This window comes from Piliocolobus tephrosceles, chromosome 1 (assembly GCF_002776525.5).
Source record: "Piliocolobus tephrosceles isolate RC106 chromosome 1, ASM277652v3, whole genome shotgun sequence".
NCBI classification, from domain to species: Eukaryota; Metazoa; Chordata; class Mammalia; order Primates; family Cercopithecidae; genus Piliocolobus; species Piliocolobus tephrosceles.
This window is the reverse complement of record NC_045434.1, coordinates 88,226,365-88,251,054: the sequence shown is the minus strand read 5'-3', so window position 1 is coordinate 88,251,054 and position 24,690 is coordinate 88,226,365. Positions and strand designations below refer to the sequence as shown.

General features: G+C 45.6%; 1 protein-coding gene and 1 pseudogene across 1 annotated transcript in view; both read left to right on the top strand.

Moving 5' to 3' along the window:
- The window catches only part of ENSA (endosulfine alpha), a 31,609-nt gene extending 8,311 nt beyond the window's left edge, over positions 1-23,298 (top strand). The window contains exon 4 of the mRNA XM_023213616.3: positions 23,212-23,298. Within this exon, the coding sequence (XP_023069384.1) occupies positions 23,212-23,233 (22 nt within the window). The 3' untranslated portion in view covers positions 23,234-23,298. The remainder of the gene's footprint in view (positions 1-23,211) is intronic.
- On the top strand, positions 22,347-22,421 carry LOC111544044 (annotated as a pseudogene).
- Positions 23,299-24,690: the final 1,392 nt, after the last annotated feature.

Genomic DNA, 24,690 nt, shown 5'->3' with positions numbered 1-24,690 from the left:
GAAACAAACTCCAGCAGGTACGGTGGCTCACGCCTGAAATCCCAGTACTTTGGGAGGCCAAGGTGGGTAGATCACTTGAGGTCAGGAGTTTGAGACTAGCCTAGCCAACATGGTGAAACCCAGTCTCTACTAAAAATACAGAAATTAGCTGGGCGTGGTGGCGCTTGCCTATAATACCACTTACTTGGGAGGCTGAGGCGGGAGAATCGCTTGAACCCAGGAGGCAGAGGTTGCAGTGAGCCGAGATCACGCCACTGCACGCCAGCCTGGGCGACAGAACGAGACTCCATCTAAAAAAATAATAAAATAAAACAAGTACAAACTCAAACTAGAGACACAAGTTAATGGTGTTTATTGTGGTGGGGTTAGTGAGCCATCCCATGATTTCCTCCTGAGTATATTATCCCTGGTTTGTGTTTGCCAGCTGGGGAATGAGGTGAGGTCTGTGAGGCTATTTCTTTCTCTTTTCTTTTCTTTTTTTTTTTTTTTTTGGCAGAGTCTTGCTCAGAATGGAGTGCAGGGTGCAAACACTCACTGCAGCCTCAACCTCCTGAGCTCAAGTAATCTTCCCATCTCAGCCTCCCAAGTAGCTGGGACTACAAGCACACGCCACCACACCTGGCTAATTATTTTTTGTAGCGATGAGGATTCACCGTGTTGCCCATGTGAGTCTCAGAACACAGGCTTAAGCACTCCTCCCATCTTGGCCTCCCAAAATGCTGAGGTTACAGGCATAAGCCACTGCGCCTGGCTGAGAATATATTTTTTTTTCCTTTCTTTTGTAGACAGGATCTCGTTTTGTTGTGTAGGCTGCTCCTGAACTCCTGGCCTCGAGCAGTCCTTCCACCTCAGCCTCCCAAAGTGCAGGGATTACAGGTGTGAGCCACTACACCCAGCAGTTGGTGCAATTTCATTTTAATACAAGTGAGGAATTTAAGATATAGAGATAAGTTACTTGTAAGGTAGAAAAGCTGATTAGCTGAAGAGCTTGAGTTAGTATCTTAGGCTTTTATATTATTTCTTCCCACTATTCCTGGCTTCCCTGGTCCTCAGTTTTAATTTGTGGCCTTAAGAAGTCTGGGGTGTGGCCAGGCATGTTTGACTCACACCTGTAATCCCAGCACTTTGGGAGGCCGAGGCGGGCGGATCAGGAGGTCAGGAGATCGAGACCATCCTGGTTAACATGGTGAAACCCCGTCTCTACTAAAAATACAAAAAATTAGCTGGGCATGGTGGCAGGCACCTGTAGTCCCAGCTGCTCAGGAGGCTGAGGCAGGAGAATGGTGTGAACCCAGGAGGTGGAGCTTGCAGTGAGCCAAGATTGCGCCCCTGCACTCCGGCCTGGGCGACAGAGGGAGACTCCCATCTCAAAAAAAAGAAGCCTGAGGTGCCAAAAATGTTTAGGGCTATCTATATTTTGTGTTACTCCTTAGCCTTTTTTTTTTTCCTTTTAGTTCTTCACCACTGCACACTTGGCAGGATGTATTTCATTTTAAAACTTGCCAATCCGTGTCCTTCACTCCCATACTATAGGGCTAAGCAACCAAAGCAAACTGATTCTGCAATGCTTCTAAATAGTCATTCCTGCTCATTATTTTAGCTAGATGTATTCTGAAGTCTTTATCCCAAAGAGTTGAATCAAAGATTCGTCCACTCCTCCAACATGATTGTGCTGACAAGCCTCTCAGCTGAGCCATCTAATGTGCAGGGTGGCTGGGATGAAGTCACCATTACTGTCCAACAGCTTTTATTTTAAGCTGGTTGTGGGCTGGGCAATATTAAAGACAGGCAAAAGAAAAATAACTTGGAGAGTTGCCATTGAGGATATATCCACAGTGAGCCAACAGCACCCACACAAGCAGCCCTTGTCTGTATAATGCCTTGTACTGGGTCTTGAGGGAGATTAAAAAGAAAGATCTCTTCCACCCTGGGGAACTTGAGATGTGGCAATAGCACACAAATGTAGTCAGATTTATAGTTTTAAGCAGAGTTCCAATAGCTAAGCTAAGGGAAGGAGAGTCAGGAGATAAGCTGTTAGCTGAATTTTATTAAAGACAGGTGACTTACTAGTAAAGATAAGGTGGGACCTCCCATGCTTGGGCTGCAATATTTTAAGTCCCAAGTGACTGTTGAATTCTCGCTTTGCAATTGGAAAAATAAGCTGTTTTTGGCCAGATAAACAGTGTAAGAGGTCATTTCTGCTCTAGAGGAACATGTAACCTAATTGAGACACTTCTACATATAATGCAAGATAGCATATGGTTAGTCAGGTAGTAGAATTCTGAGAAGAGAAAATCTGACTGGACTCATTAGGTAAATATAAGTGGTGGAAATGGAAATTTAACTGGGCCTTGAAAGGTGGGTAGTATTTAAACAGTCCAGTTACTTAATAAGTGCCCACAATATGCCCAGCATTGTGCTAAAATACAAGGTAAATGATATGTGGCTGCCTCTTTCAAGGAGATTACATTGTAATGGTGGAACTACACATGAAGAAATCATATTACAGTGTTATACTTGCAGCAGTGGTGGTCTAGCTATACAGAGGAATAGGGATGAGTAATTAATAAGACTTGCTTTTTTTTTTTTTGAGACAGTCTCACTTGGTCACCCAGGCAGGAGTGCAGTGGTATGATCTTGGCTCACTGGAACCTCCACCTCTGGGTTCAGGTGATTCTGCCTCAGCCTACTGAGTAGCTGGGATTACAGGCATGTGCCACCATGCCCTGGTAATTTTTGTATTTTTGGTGGAGATGGTGTTTCACTATGTTGGCCAGGCCAGTCTTGAACGCCTGACCTCAAGTGATCCACCCACCTCGGCCTCCCAAAGTGCTGGGATTGCAGGCTTGAGCCACTGCTCCTGGCCTGATTTTTTTTTTTTTTTCTTTTTGAGATAGAGTCTCGCTCTTGTCGACCAGGCTGGAGTGCAGTAGTGAGATCTTGACTCACTGCAACCTCCGCCTCCTGGGTTCAAGCTATTCTCCTGCCTCAGCCTCCTGAGTAGCTGGGATTACAGGCGACTGCCACCGCACCTGGCTCATTTTTGTACTTTTAGTAAAGACGGTGTTTCTCCATGTTGGCCAGGCTGGTCTCGAACTCCTGACCTCAGGTGGTCTGCCTGCCTCAGCCCCCCAAAGTGCTAGGATTACAGGTGTGAGCCACCATGCCCAGCCGTGGTTTTTTGTTTTTGTTTTTGTTTTTGTTTTGAGACAGAGTCTTGCTCTGTTGCCCAAGCTGGAGTGCAGTGGTGTGATCTCAGCTCACTGCAGCCTCCACCTTTTATGTTTAAGCTATTCTTGTGCCTCAGCCTACCGAGTAGCTGGGACTACAGCTGTGCACCACAATGCCTGGCTAATTTTTGTATTTTTAGTAGAGACAGGGTTTTGCCATGTTGACCAGGCTGGTCTTGAACTCCTGACCTCAAGTGATCTGCCTGCCTCGACCTCCCAAAGTGCTGGGACTACAGGTGTGAGCCGCCATGGAGGCCTAGTATTTTGAGTACTTACTATGTGTCAAGCCCCGTGCTAAGTGCTTAATTTACATCTCATTTAATCCTCACAACAATTTTATGAAGTATATACTCTTAGTATATACTTCATATACTATAAGAGTATATATGAAGTATATACTCTTATATGTCCATTATATAAATGGTAACACTAAGACAAAATATAACTTGCCTAAGCCCTAAGTCACACAGCTTCTGAGAGCAGTGACAGGATTTACTCCACTGCCTGCAGAGGGATAGGGAAAAGAATGGTCAGGAAAGGTTTCAGGAGAAAGTTCTGAAGGATGAGCAGGATTTCTCCAGAAAGGTAAGGTGAAAGGGGGCATTTTGGTAGAGGGACCAACAAGTAGAGGAGGATCAGAGGGATGGACTCTTTGGTGTTTCTATAGTGGCAGTATCACGTGAGTCCTGGAGAGTGTCTGGAGACCTGGCCAGGAAGGTAGACAGGAGTCATGTTACAGAGGATATGATATGCAGGCAGGCCTAGGTTACAAACAAGGGATATAGTCAGATTTGTGTTTTAGATAGGTTGCTGCCAAGTTGTGTGGAAAAGAGATTTAAAGGGGGATGGATTTAGTGATGGACTGCTTCTAGTGTTAGACTGCCTGGTGTTAAATCCTGATTTTGGCTGGGCATGGTGGCTCACACCTGTACTTTCAGCACTTTGGGAGGCCGAGGCAGGTGGATCACCTGAGGTCAGAAGTTCGAGACCAGCCTGGCCAACATGGTGAAATCCCTGTCTCTAGTAAAAATATAAAAATTAGCCAGGCATGGTGGCAGGTGCCTGTAATCCCAGCTACTCGGCAGGCTAAGGCAGGAGAATCGCTTGAACCCAGGAGGCGGAGGTTGCAGTGAGCTGAGATCAAGCCACAGCACTCCAGCCTGGGCAATAAGAGTGAAACTCCATCTTGAAAAAAATAAAATTTTAAAATCCCGGTTTGTTTTTTTTAATAACTCTGGACAAGTTTCTTTAACTTTCTGCCTCAATTTACTTACTTGCACAATAGTAAAGATATGGTACCGACCATGAGGGTGACTGTAATGATTAAGCAAGATGAGGCTTATAAAGTCCTTACTTCAGGGACTACAAAAGCGCATAAAACATGGTTCCGGCTGAGTGCAATGGCCCACATCTGTAATCCTAGCACTTTGGAAGGTGAAAGGTGCGTGAATGGCCTGATGACAGGAGTTGGAGACCAGCCTGACCAACATGGTGAAACCCTGTCTGTACTAAAAATACAAAATTAGCCAGAAGTGGTGGTGCATGCCTGTAATTCCAGCTACTTGGGAGGCTGAGGCACGATAATTGCTTGAACCCGGGAGGCATAGGTTGCAGTGAGCCGAGATTGCACCATTGCACTCCAGCCTGGGGAACAAGGCGAAACTCCATCTCCAAAAAAAAATAAAACACGGTTCCTGCCCTCAAGGAGTTTACAGCCTATAGAGGGATATAATAAAAACAAATAGACAGGGAATTAGAAGGGATTGGTGCTGAGACAGGGATAAACACAAAATGCTCTAGAAGCACAGAGTAGGGAAACCTACCCAATTTGAGAAGGTGGTGAAGGACAGGAAAATCCTCTCACAGAAAATAGCTTCTAAGCTGAGATCTGATTAAGTAGAAGAATTTATTCGGGTAAAGGGGTTAGATTGGGAAAGGGGTCTTCTGGGTGGAAAGAACTATGTAAAGTGATTCAGAGTTATTACATTCTGCAAACTGGGACTAATTCAGAGTAACTGTAGTGAGAATCCAAGGGGCAAGGCCAAACTGGGCATAGTGGCAGGTGCCTGTAATCCCAGTTACTCAGGAGGCTGAGGCAGGAGAATCGCTTGAATCCGGGAGGCGGAGGTTGCAGTGGGCCGAGTTAGCACCATTGCACTCCAGCCTGGGCGACAGAGTGAGACTCTGTCTCAGAAAATAATAATAAATGAAGTATCAATGGTGAAGTTTGAAGTAACTCAGGTGAAGTAACACCTAAGTGGAAATTCCATACTCCACTCAGTAAACCATTATCATGGGCTAGTTGAATTGTAAGACACTTTATTATGTTGCTACAATATTTCAGGTGAGAGATGGTTAGGAACCAAGGAAAGTGATGACAGTGGGTATAAAGAAGAGTAGACAGGGCTGGGCACGGTGGCTTATGCCTGTAATCCCAGCACTTTGGGAGACAGGTAGGCGGGGATCACCTGAGGTTGGGAATTCAAGACCAGCCTGGCCAACATGATGAAACCCCGTCTCTACTAAAAATAGTAAAAATTAGCTGGGCGTGGTGGCGGGTGCCTGTAATCCCAGCTACTACTCAGGAGGCTGAGACAGGAGAATCACTTATCGCAGGGGGCGGAGGTTGCAGTGAGCCAAGATCGCACCATTGCACTCCAGCCTGGGCTACAAGAGCAAGACTCCATCTCAACAAAAAACCCAAAAACCAAATACAAAAGAAAAAGGACTTGAGTATCCATTTGATTTGTCAGTTAATAACCTTTTTGAGACCAATTTCAGTGGATTTGTAGAGGTGAAATCTGGCTTGTAGAACTAAGTAATGTGGAGAGGTTTTGTGGTTGTTTTAGGATGGGAGCAACTCAGGTATATATTTATTGAAACAGTGAAAGGAATAAGTAAAACCTGGAGCTCAGTAGAGAAGGATAACCAAAAAGCAGGGTTCTGAAGAGAAAGGAGCTGAAATGAGCACAGGTGGATATGGTTTAGTTACATGGTCTACTTCTGCAGACATTTGCTGAGCACTTACTATGTGCCAGCTGTGTGGGGTTAGCCTAGTTGGGAAGCCAACTGAGTAAGAAAGTGGTCTCAAGTAGGACTGTATATGCCTCATCCTGCTGGAGACTCAAGGTGAAAATATAACAACAGTACACTCCCAGCTGTTTGTTATTGACTCGGGCTAAGTAATTTATAGGAGTCCTTGTCTGACAGCTTTAGTCAGACTTGTAAAGTAGGATGTTAGAGAGGTGGGAGTGTAAAAAGTATAGACATAAAAGGACATAGAAGAGAGGAGGGGCTAGGCCCAGTGACTCAGGCCTGTAATCCTGACAGTCTGGGAGGCTGAGGCAGGATTACTTGAGTCCAGGAGTTCAAGACCAGCCTGGACAACATGGTACGAACTCATCTCTACAAAAAATAAAATTAGCCAGGCCTGGTGGCACACGTCTATAGTCCCAGCTACTTGGGAGGTTGAGGTAGGAAGATCTCGACCCAGGAGTTCGAGACTGCAGTGCACAATTACCATGCTTGTGAATAGCCACTGCACTCCAGCCTGGGCAACATAACCAAACTCCATCTCTTTAAAAAGGTGGGGAGGGGCGGTTAGGAAGCAAGCAGTGTTGAGGTTCTAATAGATTGGTACCATAAACATGTGCCAATCCATATCTTTGTGCTATTTTCTCGAGAAGCACCTAGCTCCCTGGGCACAATAGCAGGGAAGACATTATTGTTTAGATCCTGGGTCGTGATTTGTAGATGGATAAAGTATACTAAGAAGGAAGCAAGGGGTTGAAAGTGCTGGTGAAAGATTGTAAGCCGGGCGCGGTGGCTCAAGCCTGTAATCCCAGCACTTTGGGAGGCTGAGACGGGTGGATCACGAGGTCAGGAGATCGAGACCATCCTGGCTAACAGGGTGAAACCCCGTCTCTACTAAAAACTACAAAAAACTAGCCGGGCGTGGTGGCGGGCGCCTGTAGTCCCAGCTACTCCGGAGGCTGAGGCAGGAGAATGGCGTAAACCCGGGAGGCGGAGCTTGCAGTGAGCTGAGATCCGGCCACAGCACTCCAACCTGGGTGACAGAGCAAGACTCCATCTCAAAAAAAAAAGAAAGATTGTGTAAGGAATCTCTCTGATTATGGCTTGATAACAAAATAGGCTAAGGAAGGGGTGATAAACTGGTCAAGCCAGGTGCAGTGGCCCACACCTGTAATCCCAGCATTTTGGGAGGCTGGGGTTGGTGGATCACGAGGTCAGGAGTTTGAGACCAGCCTGGCCAACATAGTGAAACTCTGTCTCTACTAAAAATACAAAAAATTATCTGGGTGTGGTGGTATTCCCCTGTAATCCCACCTACCAGGGAGGCTGAGGCAGGAGGATGTCTTGAACCTGGGAGGCGGAGGTTGCAGTGAGGCAGGATCGCACCATTGCACTCCAGCCTGGGCAACAAGAGCAAAACCCTGTCTCAAAAAAAAAAAACCTCTGGTCAAGAGATCTATTTGTTTCTTTATTATTATCTATTTTTAAGAGAACCCTTTATAAAGTCAAAGAGCAGATGATTTAGAAGCAGAAATGATTAACCTGGAAGTTCAGCACATTGTAGCAAGAATATAAAATTTTAGATTGGAGCCAAGTAGTGGCTCATGCCTATAATCCGAGCACTTTGGGAGAGGAAGATTGCTTGTGCTCAGGAGTTCGAGACCAGCCTGGGCAACAAAATGAGACCCCCCCCCCCCCCCCCCCTCCCTACAAAAAAATTAAAAAATTAGCCATGCATGATGGCATGCGCCTGTGGTCCCAGCTACATGGGAGGCTGAGGTGGGAGGATAGCCTGAGTCCAGAAAGTGAAGGCTGCAGTGAGCTATGTTTGCACCAGTACACTCCAGCCTGGGCAACAGAGTGAGACTCTGTGTATAAAGAAATAAAACTAAGGGAGTTTCTTCACATCCAGCTCTGAAGGTAGTTTGCTAATGTATCTGGAGTTTTACTGTTATCTGTTGTTAAAAATCAGCTTGCTTAGGCTGGGCGCGGTGGCTCAAGCCTGTAATCCCAGCACTTTGGGAGGCCGAGACGGGCGGATCACGAGGTCAGGAGATCGAGACCATCCTGGCTAACACTGTGAAACCCCGTCTCTACTAAAAAAATACAAAAAAAAAAACTAGCTGGGTGAGGTGGCGGGCGCCTGTAGTCCCAGCTACTCCGGAGGCTGAGGCAGGAGAATGGCGTAAACCCGGGAGGCGGAGCTTGCAGTGAGCTGAGATCCGGCCACTGCACTCCAGCTTAGGCGACAGAGCGAGACTCCGTCTCAAAAAAAAAAAAAAAAAAAAAAATCAACTTGCTGGGGTGAGGTGGCTCACGCCTGTAATGCCATCACTTTGGGAGGCTGAGGTGGGAGGATCACTTGAGTACAGGAGTTTGAGACCAGCCTGGGCAATGTAGGGAGACCCTGTATGAAAAATTTAAAAAAAAATTAGCCAGGAGTGTTGTGTGCCTGTAGTTCCAGCAATGGGAGGCTGAGGTGGGAGCATCGATTGGGCACAGGAGGTTGAGGCTGTAGTGAGCTGTGATTATACCACCGCACTCCAGCCTGGGCTACAGAGCAAGACCTTGTCTCAATAAATAAAATAAAGTGCATCAAATTGATACATATCCTAGAGTAGTTACCTTTTTTTTTCTCTGAGCTCCAACAGGAAACAATAGTATTTACATTTTTAACTGGAGACAAAACTCTGCATAGGAGAAATTCAAACATCAGACATACAAGGGTGTTTTTTGGCAGAGGCAACTTACTGTCAGTAAAGTCACCCCTGGGGAATACCACCTGCTCAAATGTACAAAAGGAAAGTCATATAGTGATCATGAGTCCTGCTTTGACCTTAAGGTCCATGTCCGAAGTGTCGTTTATGAGTAGGGAAGTCTGAGTCATCCTTAGGCTTCCTCTATTGCATTTGAGTCATTTCCTTTTCTACACACCCAAACTGTACAGCCCAGGATATTTCTTAAAAGAAATATTCAAAATTACAGAGTTTTGGAACTAAAGGGACATTTGAAATCATTGAGTTCAGTATACTCGTTTACAAATGGTGAAACTAAGGCCACGAGGAGCATGTCTTTGGCCTGATTGCACACGGGGCAATTTTGCCTATATCAAGAAGGGTATAGGAAAATATCCTATTCTCTAGAACCACCTGATTTCACAGCAAATCTGGATTCTGGCTTGAATTTATTTCTGTCAGAAGTAAACTAAAAATATTTGGTCTGAAAGTCTGAGAGGGACTCAGGGCCCAGGGGAATAAGCAGGCATCTGTAGTATATCCCCCTCAAATGGTTTTTGGTTTGTTTTAGACAGAGTTTTGCTCTTGTTTCCCAGGCTGGAGTGCAGTGGTGCAATCTTGGCTCACTGCAACCTCTGCCTCCCGGATCCAAGCGATTCTCCTGCCTCAGTCTCCCGGGTAGCCACCATACCCGGCTAATTTTTTGTATTTTTAGTAGAGACAGGGTTTCATCATGTTGGCCAGGCTGTTCTCGAACTCCTGATCTCAGGTAATCCACCCGCCTTGGCCTCCAAAGTGTTGGGATTACAGGCGTGAGCCACCATGCCCGGCCCCCCTCAAATGGTTTTATCTGTCACACTGGTGCCCCTGCAGTGGACAAAGGAGACGTTTCCTGTAGGACCAGCATCTCTGTACTCAGGTTTTTCAGTCTTGGAACTGCTGACATTTTGGGCCAAGTAATTCTTTGTTGCAGGGACTGTCCTGTGCATTTCAGGATGTTTAACAGCATCTTTGTCCTTTACCCATTAGTTGCTTAATCAGAACAATCAGAAAAGTCTGGGCCCAGACATTGCCAGATGCCCCCTGGAGTTGCCTGGTTGAGAATCACTGTGCTGACTTAAGAAAGGGGCTCTTGTAATTCCAGCACTTTGGGAGGCCGAGACGGGCGGATCACAAGGTCAGGAGATCGAGACCATCCTGGTTAACACAGTGAAACCCCGTCTCTACTAAAAATACAAAAGTTAGCCAGGTGTGGTGGCGGGCATCTGTAGTCCCAGCTACTCGGGAGGCTGAGGCAGGAGAATGGCCTGAACCTGGGAGGCGGAGCTTGCAGTGAGTGGAGATCGCACCACTGCACTCTAGCCTGGGCGACAGAGAGAGGCCCTGTCTCAAAAAATAAATAAATAAATAAATAAATAAATAAATAAATAAATAAAATGTGGGGGTGCTCTTGTAACTCGGGTTTGGGCCCATTTAGTCCTTATGGCAATATCTATATTTATTCCTGCATCCCCATGCCTAACTGCCTTTTTCTCACCTTTCTTTCTGGTGCTACCACACCTTTATCAGATGAGATCCTCCAACCTCTTTTTACCCTCAGTAGCTCCAAAAATGCCACCTGGGTTGAAAATGAGAAGCAAAAGCATCTACCCTTCCCCCTCTTGCATCAAGGATGTCCCTTATTAGATAGGAATTTACATAATTGGTAAAAATAAGATATCATGGGCTGGCCACAGTGGCTCACACCTGTAATGCCAGCGTTTTGAGAGGCTGAGGCAGGAGAATTCTTGAGCCCAGGAGTTTGAGACCAGGCTGGGCAATATAGTGAGACCTTGTCTCTACAAAAAATTTTAAAATTAACTGAGAGTGGTGGCAGGTGCCTGTAGTCCCAGCTACTCAGGAGGCTGAGGCAGGAGGATTGCTTGAACTTGGGAGGAGGAGGCTGCAGTAAGCCAAGATCACACCACTGCCCTCCAGCCTGGGTGACAGAGCCAGACTCTGTCTCTAAAACAAAAAACAAAGTGCATACAGGGCTCAGCTCTTAACTATGACTGCTGTGAATCAAGGAAAGACCCCTTCGTTGAGGGTGTGCTGGGAGAGGGGGATAGATGAGAGCATACCAAGAGAATCTGCCTTTTTTGCACAATTTCCCCTTGACTCAGCGGTCACACTTCCCTTCCCCAGCCCACACTTGTCCTCACCAGTGCCTGTATTTAGAAATGCAAGCCCGTGTTGTCATAGAAAAACAGAAACCAGATGGTTGCTATGGAGATTTGTTTAAATACACCTAGAACATGGCCCAGACTCTGGCAGTGGTGAGTAGCAATTCTTACTAGGACCTGCATTTTTCTTCCTCTTAATTTGCTATTTCCCCAACCTTTTCTATTCTTGCTACATTTTCATGCTTCTCACTCCTGCTCCCAAATGCCACTTCCCACCTACCAGTACTGTTCTTAAACATCTCCTGTGTCTCAGGAAGTCACTGTTTAAGAACAGACTTATTTACCCTTTTGAGCCATAGTCCCTTAATCTGTAATATGGGAATAATCTGTAATATGGGAATAATGACAATAAAAACTTTATATGGGGCCAGGTGCAGTGGCTCAAGCATGTAATCCCAGCACTTTAGGAGACCAAGGCAGGCGGATCACTTGAGTTCAGGAGTTCAAGACCAGCCTGACCAACGTGGTGAAAACCTGTCTCTACTAAAAATATAAAAATTAGCTGGACATGGTGGTGCACACCTGTAATCCCAGCTACTCAAGAGGCTGAGGCAGGAGAATTGCTTGAGCCCGGGAGGCAGAGGTTGCAGTGAGCTGAGATCGTGCCACTGTACCCCAGCTTGGGCAACAGAGCGAGACTGTCTAAAAAAAAAAAAACCCTGTATGGGCTGGGCTGGGCATGGTGCCTCATGCCCACAATCACAATCCCAGCATTTTGGGAGGCCAAGATGGGAGGATCACTTGAGCCCAGAAGTTTGAGACCAGCCTAGGCCACAAAGACAGACCCCATCTCTACAAAAAAAAAAAAAAACTTAAAAATTAGCCAGGTGTGGTGGCGCGCACTTGTGGTCCCAGCTGTACCAGAGGCTAAAGGAGGAGGATCCCTTGAGCCCAGGAGGTCAAGGTTGCAGTGAGCCATGTCTACACCACTGCACTCCAGCCTAGGCAACAGCCTGTCCCAAAAACGAAACTAAAAACCTTATATGCTTCGTTAGAATTTAAAAAGAGGGGCTGGGCAGGGTGGCTCACGCCTGTAATCCCAGCACTTTGGGAGGCCGAGGCAGATGGATTACTTGAGGTCAGGAGTTCGAGACCAGGCTGACCAACATGGTAAAACCCCGTCTCTACTAAAAAATACAAAAATCAGTCTAGCGTGGTGGTGGGCACCTGTAATCCCAGCTATTCAGGAGGCTGAGGCAGGAGAATTGCTTGATCCCGGGAGGCAGAAGTTGTGGTGAGCTGAGATCATGCCACTGCACTCCAGCCTGGGCAACAGAATGTCTCAAAAAGAAACTTGTATCATGGCTGGCAAAGTAGATAATAAATGGAATTTGGTTTTATGCTAAAATAAAATCCTAGAGCCAGGTGTGGAGGCAAGTGCCTATAATCCCAGCTACTCGGAGGCTGAGGCAGGATGATTAGTTGAGCCCAGGAGTTCAAGACCAGCCTGGGCAACATAATAAGACCTCATCTCCAAAAAAATAATAATAAAAATCCTACTCTAGGGCACCTGGGAACCAAGGTGGGAACAGTGGGTGCCTTTGGAAATCCTGGTTTATGCTTCCTCTCAGACAGTGGGAAAAGCTATTGTGGGAGTTTCCCCTGCCATGTAGACTGATGGAAGAGCAGAATTGTGGAGGAGCAGGGTTGCTTTGTTTTGTCTTTGTTGTACTCAGCTGGAATGCTGTTTAAGGAAAGAATCTGGTCATATGACCTCCTTTCTGCAATTGGAAATGAACGCCACAGGGAACAGAAGATGTAAGACACAGAATCCTCCTTGCCTGGCTAAAATGGAAGAGGATAAAGGAAGCAGAATACTTTCCGGGCTTTTGGCTCTTACTACCCTCCTCTGACAGACTCCTGTCCAAGAGGCTGGCTGTGGTGTTGTGCCAGGCCAGAGCTTGTTCCTACTATAAAATCTGTGTGTGATGTCTGTTGAGTTTTTTAGAAAACAAAAAACTTATATTTTAAAATGCAAGGTATTAGAGGGCAGATAATTCCACCCTTGGAAATAAGAAAGATTTTCTTTTCTTCAGCTTGAATGTACTGTACAGCTGTGTTTCTGCAGTAGGTCTCAGCTCTTAGTGAGGAACGAGAAAAAGGAAAACATTACCCACTTTGCATTTCACTTCAGTTCTTTTCCTGTGAGACAGATATTACCATCCTATTTTTACAGGTTAAAAAACACAGATCAATTGAAAAAGAACTGGATGGATAACTACTAAACTGAGAATTGTTACAGCCAGGCACACTAGCTCACGCCTGTAATCCCAACACTTTGGGAAGCTGAGGCGGGTGGATCACGAGGTCAGGAGATCAAGACCATTCTGGCCAACATGGTGAAACTCCGTCTCTACTAAAAATACAAAAATTAGCTGGGTGTGGTGGCGCGTGCCTTAATCCCAGCTACTCGGGAGGCTGAGGCACGAGAATCGCTTGAACCCAGGAGGTGGAGGTTGCAGGGAGCTGAGATCACACCACTGCACTCCAGCCTGGCAACAGAGCGAGAAAAAAAAAAAAAGAAAGAAAGAATTGTGGTTACTTCCGGAAGAGAATTAGGGGAGTGAGATTGGAAGTGGTAATCATAGGAACTTTAGTGCCATCTATATTTTCCTTCTTTCCAAGGAAAATATTCATGTATTTATTGTTTAATTAAAAATTAAATTTTAAGCTTTGTGCAGTGGCAGTATCATAGCCATTGAGGTTTGTCCAAGGTACAATTATTGCTAATTGAAAGCGTTTCGGGCCAGGCGTGGTGGCTCACGCCTGTAATCCCAGCACTTTGGGAGGCCGAGGCAGGTGGATCACGAGGTCAGGAGATGGAGACCACCCTGGCTAACACTGTGAAACTTCATCTCTACTAAAAATACAAAAATTAGCTGGGCGTGGTGGCAGGCGCCTGTAGTCCCAGCTACTCGGGAGGCTGAGGCAGGAGAATTGTGTGAACTCGGGAGGCGGAGCTTGCAGTGAGCCAAGATTGCGCCACTGCACTCCAGCCTGGGTGACAGAGTGAGACTCCGTCTCAAAAAAAAAAAAAAAGTTTTGAACCAGGCACGGTGGTTCATGCCTGTAATCCCAATACTTTGGGAGGCCAAGGTGGGTGGATCACCTGAGGTCAGGAGTTTGAGACCAGCACAGCCAACATGGAGAAACCCCATCTACTAAAAGTACAGAAAGTAGCCGGGTGTGGTGGCACACTACTGTAATCTCAGCTAGTCGGGAGGCTGAGGCAGGAGAATCACTTGAACCTGGGAGGTGAAGGTTTTAGTGAGCCAAGATTGCACCACTGCACTCTAGCCTGGGCGACAGAGTAAGACTCCAGAGTTGAGACTCTGTCCAAAAAAAGAAAAAAAAAAAAGAAAAGGTTTCTGTTGGGCCAGGCACAGTGACTCACACCTGTTATCCCAGCACTTTGGGAGGCCAAGACAGCCAGATCACTTGAGTCTAGGAGTTTTGAAACCAGCTTGGGCAACATAGAGAGACCCCGTCTTTACAAAAATTTAGCCAGACATGGTGGCACGTGGCGTGGAAGGATCACTTGAGCCTGTGAAGCCGAGATTGTAGTGAACTGTGATCTTGCCACTGCACTCCAGCCTGGGTGATGGAGTGAGCCCCTGTCTCAAAAAAAAAAAAAAAAAAAAAAATTTTCACATATCCCACTGTGCTGACTTACAATATAGTTGACATTAGCAATTTTTGACAGTCTCTACAGAAACTGACTAAAAAAAAAAAAAATTAAATTTCAGGCTGAGCATGGTGGCTCATGCCTGTAATCCCAGCACTTTGGGAGGCCAAGGCGGGTAGATCACCTGAGGTCAGGAGTTCGAGACCAGCCTGGCCAACATGGTGAAACCTTGTCTCCACTAAAAATACAAAAATTAGCTGGGTGGTGACGCATGCCTGTAATCCCAGCTACTTGGGAGGCTGAGGCAGGAGAATCACTTGAACCCAGGAGGCAGGAGGTTGCAGTGAGCTGAGATTGCGCCATTGCACGTTAGGCTGGGTGACAAAAGTGAAACTCCATCTCAAAAAAAAAAATTTTCAAATTAAAAGGTAAGGCTATTTTATAATTTTTTTTTTTTTTTTTTTTTTTAATTTGAGACAGAGTCTCGCTCTATCACCCAGGCTAGAGTGCAGTAGTGCAATCTCGGTCCACTGCAACCTCCACCTCCTGGGTTCAAACGATTCTCCTGCCTTTGCCTCCCAAGTAGCTGGGATTATGGGCACCCGCAACCACACCTGGCTTATTTTTGTATTTTTAGTAGAGATGGAATTTCACCATGTTGGCCAGGCTGGTCTCAAACTCCTGACCTCAAGTGATCTGCCCGTCTCGGCCTCCCAAAGGCTCATGCCCACAGGCATGAGCCACGGCACCTGGCCCTATTTTATAAAATTGTAATGAAACTCAGAAAAGATAATTCATCTAAGATCACTTGATAAATGACAGACTCCAAAGCCCATGGCTACTTGACCAAATCACTTTGCTCTGTGTACATCGTTATAGAGAACTAGTTTTGGAGCCAAGAGGAACTCCTGATTTATCCCTCTCATGGGCAGTAGGTTTGTTCTAGTGGGCCCTTGGCCTTAGCTTGGTTTTCTTTATCGGTAAAGGAGAGCGTGACCAGATCATGCCATACCAACTTGATGGCCTAGGCCTACGGCTTGGCTTGTGAGGTGTGACTAAATCACATAACCTCAGATAAGGAATGAGGGAAGATTTAAAGCAGGATTGATAAAGGAGATTATGTTTTACACTTAACAAAATCTTAAACTGGATGTTTCAGCTGGGATATCAAGATCTAATAGATTTGAAACTCCAAAGGGAGACAGCAAATGGAAATGCAATATTTGAAAGGAAGTTACCAAGGAACAGTTGAACCCCCTCACCCATTTCAAGAGTATAAAAAGTGAAGATAGAAGGCCAGATGCAGTGGCTCACCCCTGTAATCCTAGCACTTTGGGAGCCTGAGGCAGGAGGATCACTTCAGGCCAGTTCAAGACCAACCTGGGCAACATGGTGAGACCTTGTCTCCACAAAAAAAATAAAAAAATAAGGCCGGGCGCGGTGGCTGTCGCCTGTAATCCCAGCACTTTGGGAGGCCGAGGGGGCAGATCACAAGGTCAAGAGATTGAGACCATCCTGGCCAACATGGTGAAACCCTATCTCTAGTAAAAACACAAAAAATTAGCTGGGTGTGGTGGCATGTGCCTGTAGTCCCAGCTACTTGGGAGGCTGAGGCAGGAAAATCACTTGAATCTGGGAGGTAGAGAGATTGCAGTGAGCACTGAGATCGTGCCACTGCACTCCAGCCTGGTGACAGAGCGAGACTCCATCTCAAAAAAAAAATAAAAAAATAAAAATTAAAAATTAAAAAGCCAGGGGCAGAGGCTCATTGCGGTAATCCCAGCACTTTGCGAGGCTGAGGCGGGTGAATCACTTGAGGTCAGGAGTTCAAGAGCAGCCTGGCCAAATGGTGAAACTCCATTTCTACTAAAAATACAAAATTAGCAGGGTGTGGTGACAGGCGCCCTGTAATCCCAGCTACTCTGGAGGCTGAGGCAGGAGAATCACTTGAACTCGGGAGGTGGAGGTTGCAGTGAGCTGAGATCGCACCAGTATACTCCAGCCTAGGCGACAGAGCAAGAATAATCCATCTAAAAAAAAAAAAAAAATTAGCCAGGCATGGTAGTGCATGCCTGTAGTCCCAGCTACTTACTACTCAGGAGACTGATGCAGGAGGATCACATGAGTTTGAGGTTGCCAGGAGTTTGAGGCTGCCGTGAGCCATCATCATCCCACTGCACTTCAGCCTGGGCCACAGAGTGAGACCCTGTCTCAAAGAAACAACAAAAAAGTGGAGATTGGGATTACAAAATAGCTTTCTTTGGAGAGAGCTACTACCATGCTGTGAGCCCTATTCAATCCCAAAGAGAAGAGGTGGGGAACGGCCAGGCCAGGTGCCTGACGCCTGTAATCCCAGCACTTTGGGAAGCTGAGGTGGGTGGGTCACCTGACGTCAAGAGTTTGAGACTAGCCTGGCTAACATGGTGAAAACCCGTCTCTACTAAAAATACAAAAAATTAGCCAGGCACGGCGATGGGTGTCTGTAGTTCTGGCTACTTGGGAGGCTGAGGCAGGAGAAACACTTGAACCTGGGAGGTGGAGGTTGCACTGAGCTGAGATTGTGCCACTGCACTCCAGCCTGGGCAACGAGAGCAAAACTCCGTCTCCAAAAAAAAAAAAAAAAAAAAGAGAGATGAGGAGTAATTCTGTCTTCTCAATCCTAAAGAGAGTGGCTTCAAGACTACTGAAACATTTTGTATTTGTCCTTGGATAAGGGATAATCATTAGACTGTGTATGACTCATGGTAGAGGAATTTCAAGGCAAAGACAGAGCCTGAGGTAACAAAGTAGAGAGTCACATCCTGGAAGTCGCCACACTGGCTTCTGATAAAGGGTCACATATACATGAATCCTGTGGACCATGTGTGGAGCCAGTTTAAATCCTACTCAAGAGCAGTATATGGATGCATAGTGGGGCTCTTCATGTGGAAAAGACCACTGGAAAACAAAAGGATAGTGAGAGTGGTGGCCATAGAAATGGAATACATCACCTCACTTCAGGAAGTTGCCACTGCCTTTGGAAAGTGCCCCCAGGGAAGCCTCTGATGGAGACGTACAGATGCTCATGAGATAATTCTTAACATCAGCCAGGCCTAGACAGCATGAAGCCACTAATAACCCTCCTTCTTCATTCTGCCCCATTCCTAGAAATATCAGTGTAGCAACAGGAGAGAAGCCAACTACCCCTCTTTCACAGAGGCAAGCTGGCTGGCTCTGTTGACCCTAGCTGTGGGGTAGAGAGATTCTTACCAATGATGAAAGCTGATGTGTTAATATATTTCTCAACCGAGAGTATGTTTTGCTACTTAAAGTGATTGCAAAGACTGTTACCTAAAGGTGATCCACATCTGAGGAAAACCTCTCCCACTGAAATAAATTGTGCAGAGACAGGGAAAAACAAATTAAACTTTAATTTTCATTACATTTCTTCAGTTGATACTTGTTAAGCATTCCAGTTACAGTCATCTTTGTATTCTCTTAGGCACTTAATTGGCACTCGTGATATTGAGATTATTCCTTCCAGTTTGTAGTGTGCCAAAGTACCTTTTGGTTAATATCCTCTCTATAATAAAACAACTCAAAAGACAGTTTTAGGGACTTAAATTTCAATAAATCTGGTTGAGGCCAAGGAAACTTGAAATACATTGAAATAAAGTTAGTTGGAAGCTAACTATAAGATCATCTAGCTCCAGGCCAGGCACGTGGCTCACCCTGTAATCCCATCACTCTGGCACTTGGCTCACCCTATAATCCCATCACTCTGGCACGTGGCTCACCCTGTAATCCCATCACTTTGGCACACCAAGGCAAGCGGAGCTCTTGAGCTTAGGAGTTAGAGACCAGCCTGGGCAACATAGCAGAACCCTCTCTTTTTTTAAAAAAAAAAAATCTAGTTCCAACGAATGCCTCCTCAGTGAATCTTTCTCACAGTATCCCTGGAAAGTGAACATTTAGTCTCTTGAATAACTCCAGTGTCTTGAAATCTACTATCTTCACCCTCATGAAAACTTCAAGAGTTTGAGGACCACTTCTTTCTTTTTTTTTTTTTTTTTTTGAGATGGAGTCTAACTCTGTCGCCCAGGCTGGAGTGCAGTGGCCGGATCTCAGCTCACTGCAAGCTCCGCTTCCTGGGTTTACGCCATTCTTCTGCCTCAGCCTCCCGAGTAGCTGGGACTATAGGTGCTCGCCACCTCGCCCGGCTAGCTTTTTGTATTTTTTTTTTTTTTTTTAGTAGAGACAGGGTTTCACCATGTTAGCCAGGATGGTCTCGATCTCCTGACCTCGTGATCCGCCCGTCTCGGCCTCCCAAAGTGCTGGGATTACAGGCTTGAGCCACCGTGCCCGGCCGAGAACCACTTCTTTCTACATCAACAGCCTAAACATTCTCCTTCCCTTTAGCTAGTCCTCCTTGACATAGTGTGGACTCCTGGCATCACCTTGTCCACTCTCTGGATGAGCTCAAATGTGCCAATGTGCCTGTCTAACTTTGGTCCAGATGTGGCCTCACCAAGCCAAAAAGAACTAAACCATTACCTGCTTGCTTGTAGACCGGGACCATAAGAGAGCCCAAGGCCCCCTTAGGTTTTCTTCACTACTTATGCTACTGACTCACATCAAACTGATGTGGACAAACTAAGCTGGACATGGTGGTGCACACCTGTAGTCTTAGCTACTCGAGAGGCTGAGGCAGAAGATAGCTTGAGCCCCAGGAGTCTGAAACCGGCCTGGGCAACATAGCAAGATGCCCATCTGACTACTAACAAAAGCCTACAGGTGTTATGTTGGGGGTAAGGTAGGGTTGTTTTGATTTCATAATAATGCATTAATTTTATACAACATATAACAGATTAAAAACCACTCAAAAAAAAAAAAAAAAAACAAAACTACAGGTTGGGCGTGGTGGCTCATGCCTATAGTCCTAGCACTTTAGGAGGCCAAGGTGGGCAGATTGCCTGAGCTTAGGAGTTTGAGACCAGCCTGGGCAACATGGTGAAACCCCATCCCTACTAAAATACAAAAACTTACCTGGTCGTGGTATGCTCCTGTAGTCCCAGCTACTCAGGAGGCTGAGGCGGGAGAATGACTTGAACCCAGGAGGTGGGTTGCAGTAAGCCAAGATCATGCCACTGCACTTCAGCCTGGATGACAGAGCAAGACTCCAACTCAAAAAAAAAAAAAAAAAGGCTGGGCGCGGTGACTCATGCCTGTAATCCCAGCACTTTGGGAGGCCAAGGCAGACGGATCACTTGAGGTCAGAAGTTTGAGACCAGCCTGGCTAACATGGTGAAACCCCATCTCTACTAAAAAAAAAAAAAAAAAAAAAATTAGCTGGCCATGGTGGCAGGCACCTGTAATCCTAGCTTCCTAGCTACTCGGGAGGCTGAGGGGGAGAATTGCTTAAACCCAGGAGGCGGAGAGGCGGAGGTGCAGTGAGCTGAGATGACACCACTGCACTCCAGCCTAGGCGATAGAGTGAGACTCCTCAAAAACAACAACAACAACAACAAAAAAAAACTACAAACAAGGCCAAAGTCTTCCTTGCTGTTATTCCAAGTCCTGGTCCTTTCCTTCCAGAGATAAACACTGTTTAATTTTGATTAAATATCCTTTCAACCCTTTTTCTATGTATTTACATGTAGAAATACATGGGACTTTTTTTTTTTTTGAGACGGGCCCACTCTGTTGCCCAGGCTGGAGTATACTGGTGTGATCTCAGCTAACTGCACCCTCTGCCTCCCGGATCAAGCAGTCCTCCCACCTTGGTCTCCAGAGTAACTGGGACTACAGCACATGCCACCACGCCTGGATAATTTTCGTATTTTTTTTGTAGAGACAGTTTTGCCATGTTGCCCAGGCTGATCTCGAATTCCTGGACTCAAGTGATCTGCCTGCCTTGGCCTCCCAAAGTACTGAGATTATAGGCATGAGCCAACACACCTGGTTAGTTGTATGAGACTTTTAAAACATAAATGGACGGGGCATAGTGCCTCACACCTGTAATCCCAGCACTTTGGGAGGCTAAGGCAGGAAAATCACTTGAGGCCAGGAGTTTGACACCATCCTGGGTAACATAGTTTTGTGTCTATAAAAACTAAAAAACAGCCGGGTGTGGTGGCACACACTTGTAGTGCCAGCTACAGGGAGGCTGAGGTGGGAAGATTGCTTGAGCCCCGGAGGTCAAGGCTGCAATGAGCCATGATAGTGCCACTGGATTCCAGCCTGGACAATACAGCCAGACTGGGTCTCAAAAAAAAAAAAAGTATCACATGGTTTGTATTATTCCAGATCTTCTTTTTACATTTAACATGTTTCAGAGAACTTGCATCTCAATATATATAAAGCTGTCTCATTTATAAGAACTGCTGTATTGTATCCTATAGTATGAATGTATCACAGCTTACTTAACCATTCTGTTGTTGGACATATAGATTGTTTCCAATTGTTTGCTATTACAATGTTTCAGTGAAAATTATTTATGCCTCTTAGTGCTATATGGGAGTATTTCTCTAGGGTAAAATAAAAATAAAAAAATATATATATAAAATATTATTTTATTTTAGACAAAGTTTTCCTCTTGTTGCCCAGGCTGGAGTGCAATGGGATGATCTCGGCTCATTGCTACCTCAACCTCTTGGGTTCAAGTGATTCTCCTGCCTCAGCCTCCTGAGTAACTGGGATTACAGGCATGCAACACCATGCCTGGCTAATTTTTTAATTTTTTTGTAGAGATGGGGTTTCATCATGTTGGCCAGGCTGGTCTCAAACTCCTGACCTCAGGTAATCCACCCACCTCGGCCTCCCAAAGTGCTGGGATTACAGGCATGAGCCTGTACCTGGACTCTCTAGGGTAAATATTGAAAGTTGCTGGGTCACAGGGTATGCACGTTTAAAAATTTTTTTAAGGGACGGAGTCTTGCTCTGTTGCCCAGGCTGGAGTACAGTGACGCAATCTCGGCTCACTGCAACCTCCACCTCCTGGATTCAAGCGATTCTTCTGCCTCAGCCTCCCGAGTAGCTGGGTCTACAGGTGTGTGTCACCATGCCCAGCTAATTTTTATATTTTTAGTGGAGACAGGGTTTCACCATATTGGCCAGGCTGTCTCAAATTCCTGACCTTATGATCCGCCCTCGGCCTCCCAAAGTGCTGGGATTACCGGTGTGAGCCACTGCACCCGGCATTTAAAAATTTAATATGGGCCGGGGGCGGTGGCTCAAGCCTGTAATCCCAGCACTTTGGGAGGCCGAGACGGGTGGATCACGAGGTCAGGAAATCGAGACCATCCTGGCCTACACGGTGAAACCCCGTCTCTATTAAAAAATACAAAAAAACTAGCCGGGCGAAATGGCGGGCGCCTGTAGTCCCAGCTACTCGGGAGGCTGAGGCGGGAGAATGGCGTAAACCCGGGAGGCGGAGCTTGCAGTGAGCCGAGATCGTGCCACTGCACTTCAGCCTGGGCGACAGAGCAAGACTCCGCCTCAAAAAAAAAAAAAAAAAAAAAAAAAATTTAATATGTACTTTTTGCAACCTAGAACTCATTGTTCAGTATGAGTTTTGATACATATAAGAAGGGATATTATGATACCTGAGACAGTTAACTGATGGGAGTATTGATAGCCGTAAAGGTTGATTCCAGGCCAGGAGCAATGGCTCAAGCCCTCAATCCCCACACCGAAGTGGGAGTATTGCTTGAAACCAGGAGTTCAAGACCAGCCTGTGCAACAAAGTAACAAACACCTCATCTCCACAAAAATTTAAAAATTAGCTGGTATTGGGGCATGTGCCTGTAGTTGCAGCTACTCAGGAAGGGGAGGCTAAGGCAAAAGGATTGAGCCCAGGAGTTGGAGGCTGCACTGAGCTTTGATGGCACCACTCTACTCCAGCCTGGGTAACAAAGACTTTGTCTCTTAATAAAAAAAGATTGATTCTAGGACTGTAGAATAGATGGAACAGCATGGGATATGAGGGAAATCCTCAGCAGTATTAATTTTGCATTCCAATTTCAGGTTGACGGTACTTTGTTGGCTATCGGTGGCTTTTTGTTTTAAAGGCTTTTATCTTGAGAACATGATGTCTGGAGTTAAAGGTATTGGCATATTCCACACATCTGTACTATTCTTGAGTGTGATCACTTAAGGTGTCAAATTAAGAACCAGGCAGATCCCCACCACCTACAGTATAAAGGACCCTAAAGTAAATTGGTTGAAGAAATTAGATCCCAAAGATTCTTGGTGAATTTTGAAGTCTTCATCAGTATATCCATATTAAAAGGAGATGACAGGAAGCCAAAGTAATTATGGGCTGACAGGACAGCTGGATCAGTTTCATTAAAAAAAGACTAACTTGAAGATAAATCTTTTTACTCCAGCTCTTTAGAGGATCTGAAGTGACCTTGATGGACGGTGGAAGAAATCACAACATGGAATTCCTTGAATAAATATTTATTGACTTTAAATAATTTGGTCTAATGTTACATATACACAATATAAAAACTATTTACCGCCAGGCACAGTGGCTCATGTCTGTAATCCCAGCACTTTGGGAGGCTGAGGCAGGCAGATCACAAGGTCAAGAGATCGAAACCATCCTGGCCAACATGGTGAAACCCCGTCTCTACTACAAATACAAAAATTAGCTGGCGTGGTGGCGGGCACCTGTAGTCCCAGCTACTTGGGAGACTGAGGCAGGAGAATCACTTGAACCCAGGAGGCAGAGGTTGCAGTGAGCCGAGGTCATGGCATTGCACTCCAGCCTGGCAACAGAGCAAGAATCCATCTCAAAACAAACAAACAACAACAAAATAAAACCTTTACACTGTTAAAAAAAAAATTGTAATATATACTTACAGATTGCCCTAAATTGATTTAGATTTCCACCAACCTTGTAAGACTGCCATAAGCCATTTGCTCATACTTTCCTAATACTTGATGTTAGATATGAGTGGTCATTTAATTTTTTATTTTATTTTTTTAAGAGGCAGAGTCTCACTCTGTCGCCCAGGCTGGAGTACAGTGGCATGATCTTGGCTCACTGCAACCTCCACCTCCTGCGTTCAAGCAATTCTCCTTCCTCAGCCTCCTGAGTACCTGGGATTACAGGTGCATGCCACCATGCCTCGCTAATTTTTGTATTATTTAGTAGAGATGAGGTTTCACTATATGTTATCCAGGCTGGTCTTGAACTCCTGACCTGAGGTGAGGCCTCGGCCTCCCAAAGTGTGGGGATTACAGACGTGAGCCACCGCACCTGGCCTAGTCATTTAAATTTTTGCCAGCATGAAACATAAGCAAAGGTTATATATACACACATATACATACATGCATATGTAGAGATTATAGGTACATGTGTCATGTATGTATATGCCATTTGTATTGTCCTCCATTTTAACTGCTTATTTTGCCTATATTTTTGCTGTCTCTCCTAAGTTATTTTTTAGAGACAGGATCTTGCTCTAGATATATTGCAGGCTGGTATACATGGGTGAGATCATAGGTCACTGCAGCCTTGAACTAGGCTCAAGAGATCCTCCCACCTTAGTCTCTCCCAAGTAGCTAGGACTACAGGCACACAGCATCTCAATATCCTGGCCTCAGGTGAATTGCTTGACCCCAGGAGGTGGAGGTTGCAGTGAGCCGAGATTGCATCACGCCACTCCAGCTTGGGCAACAGAGACTGACTGTCTCAAGAAGAAAAAAAAAAAATCCCGAACGCAACTGATCCTCCTGTCTCAGCGTCCCAAAGTGCTGGGATAATAGGTGTAGGCCACCATGCCCTGGCATTTTATATTTATTTATTTATTTATTTATTTATAATTTTTTTTTTTTAGACGGAGTTTCGCTCTTGTTGC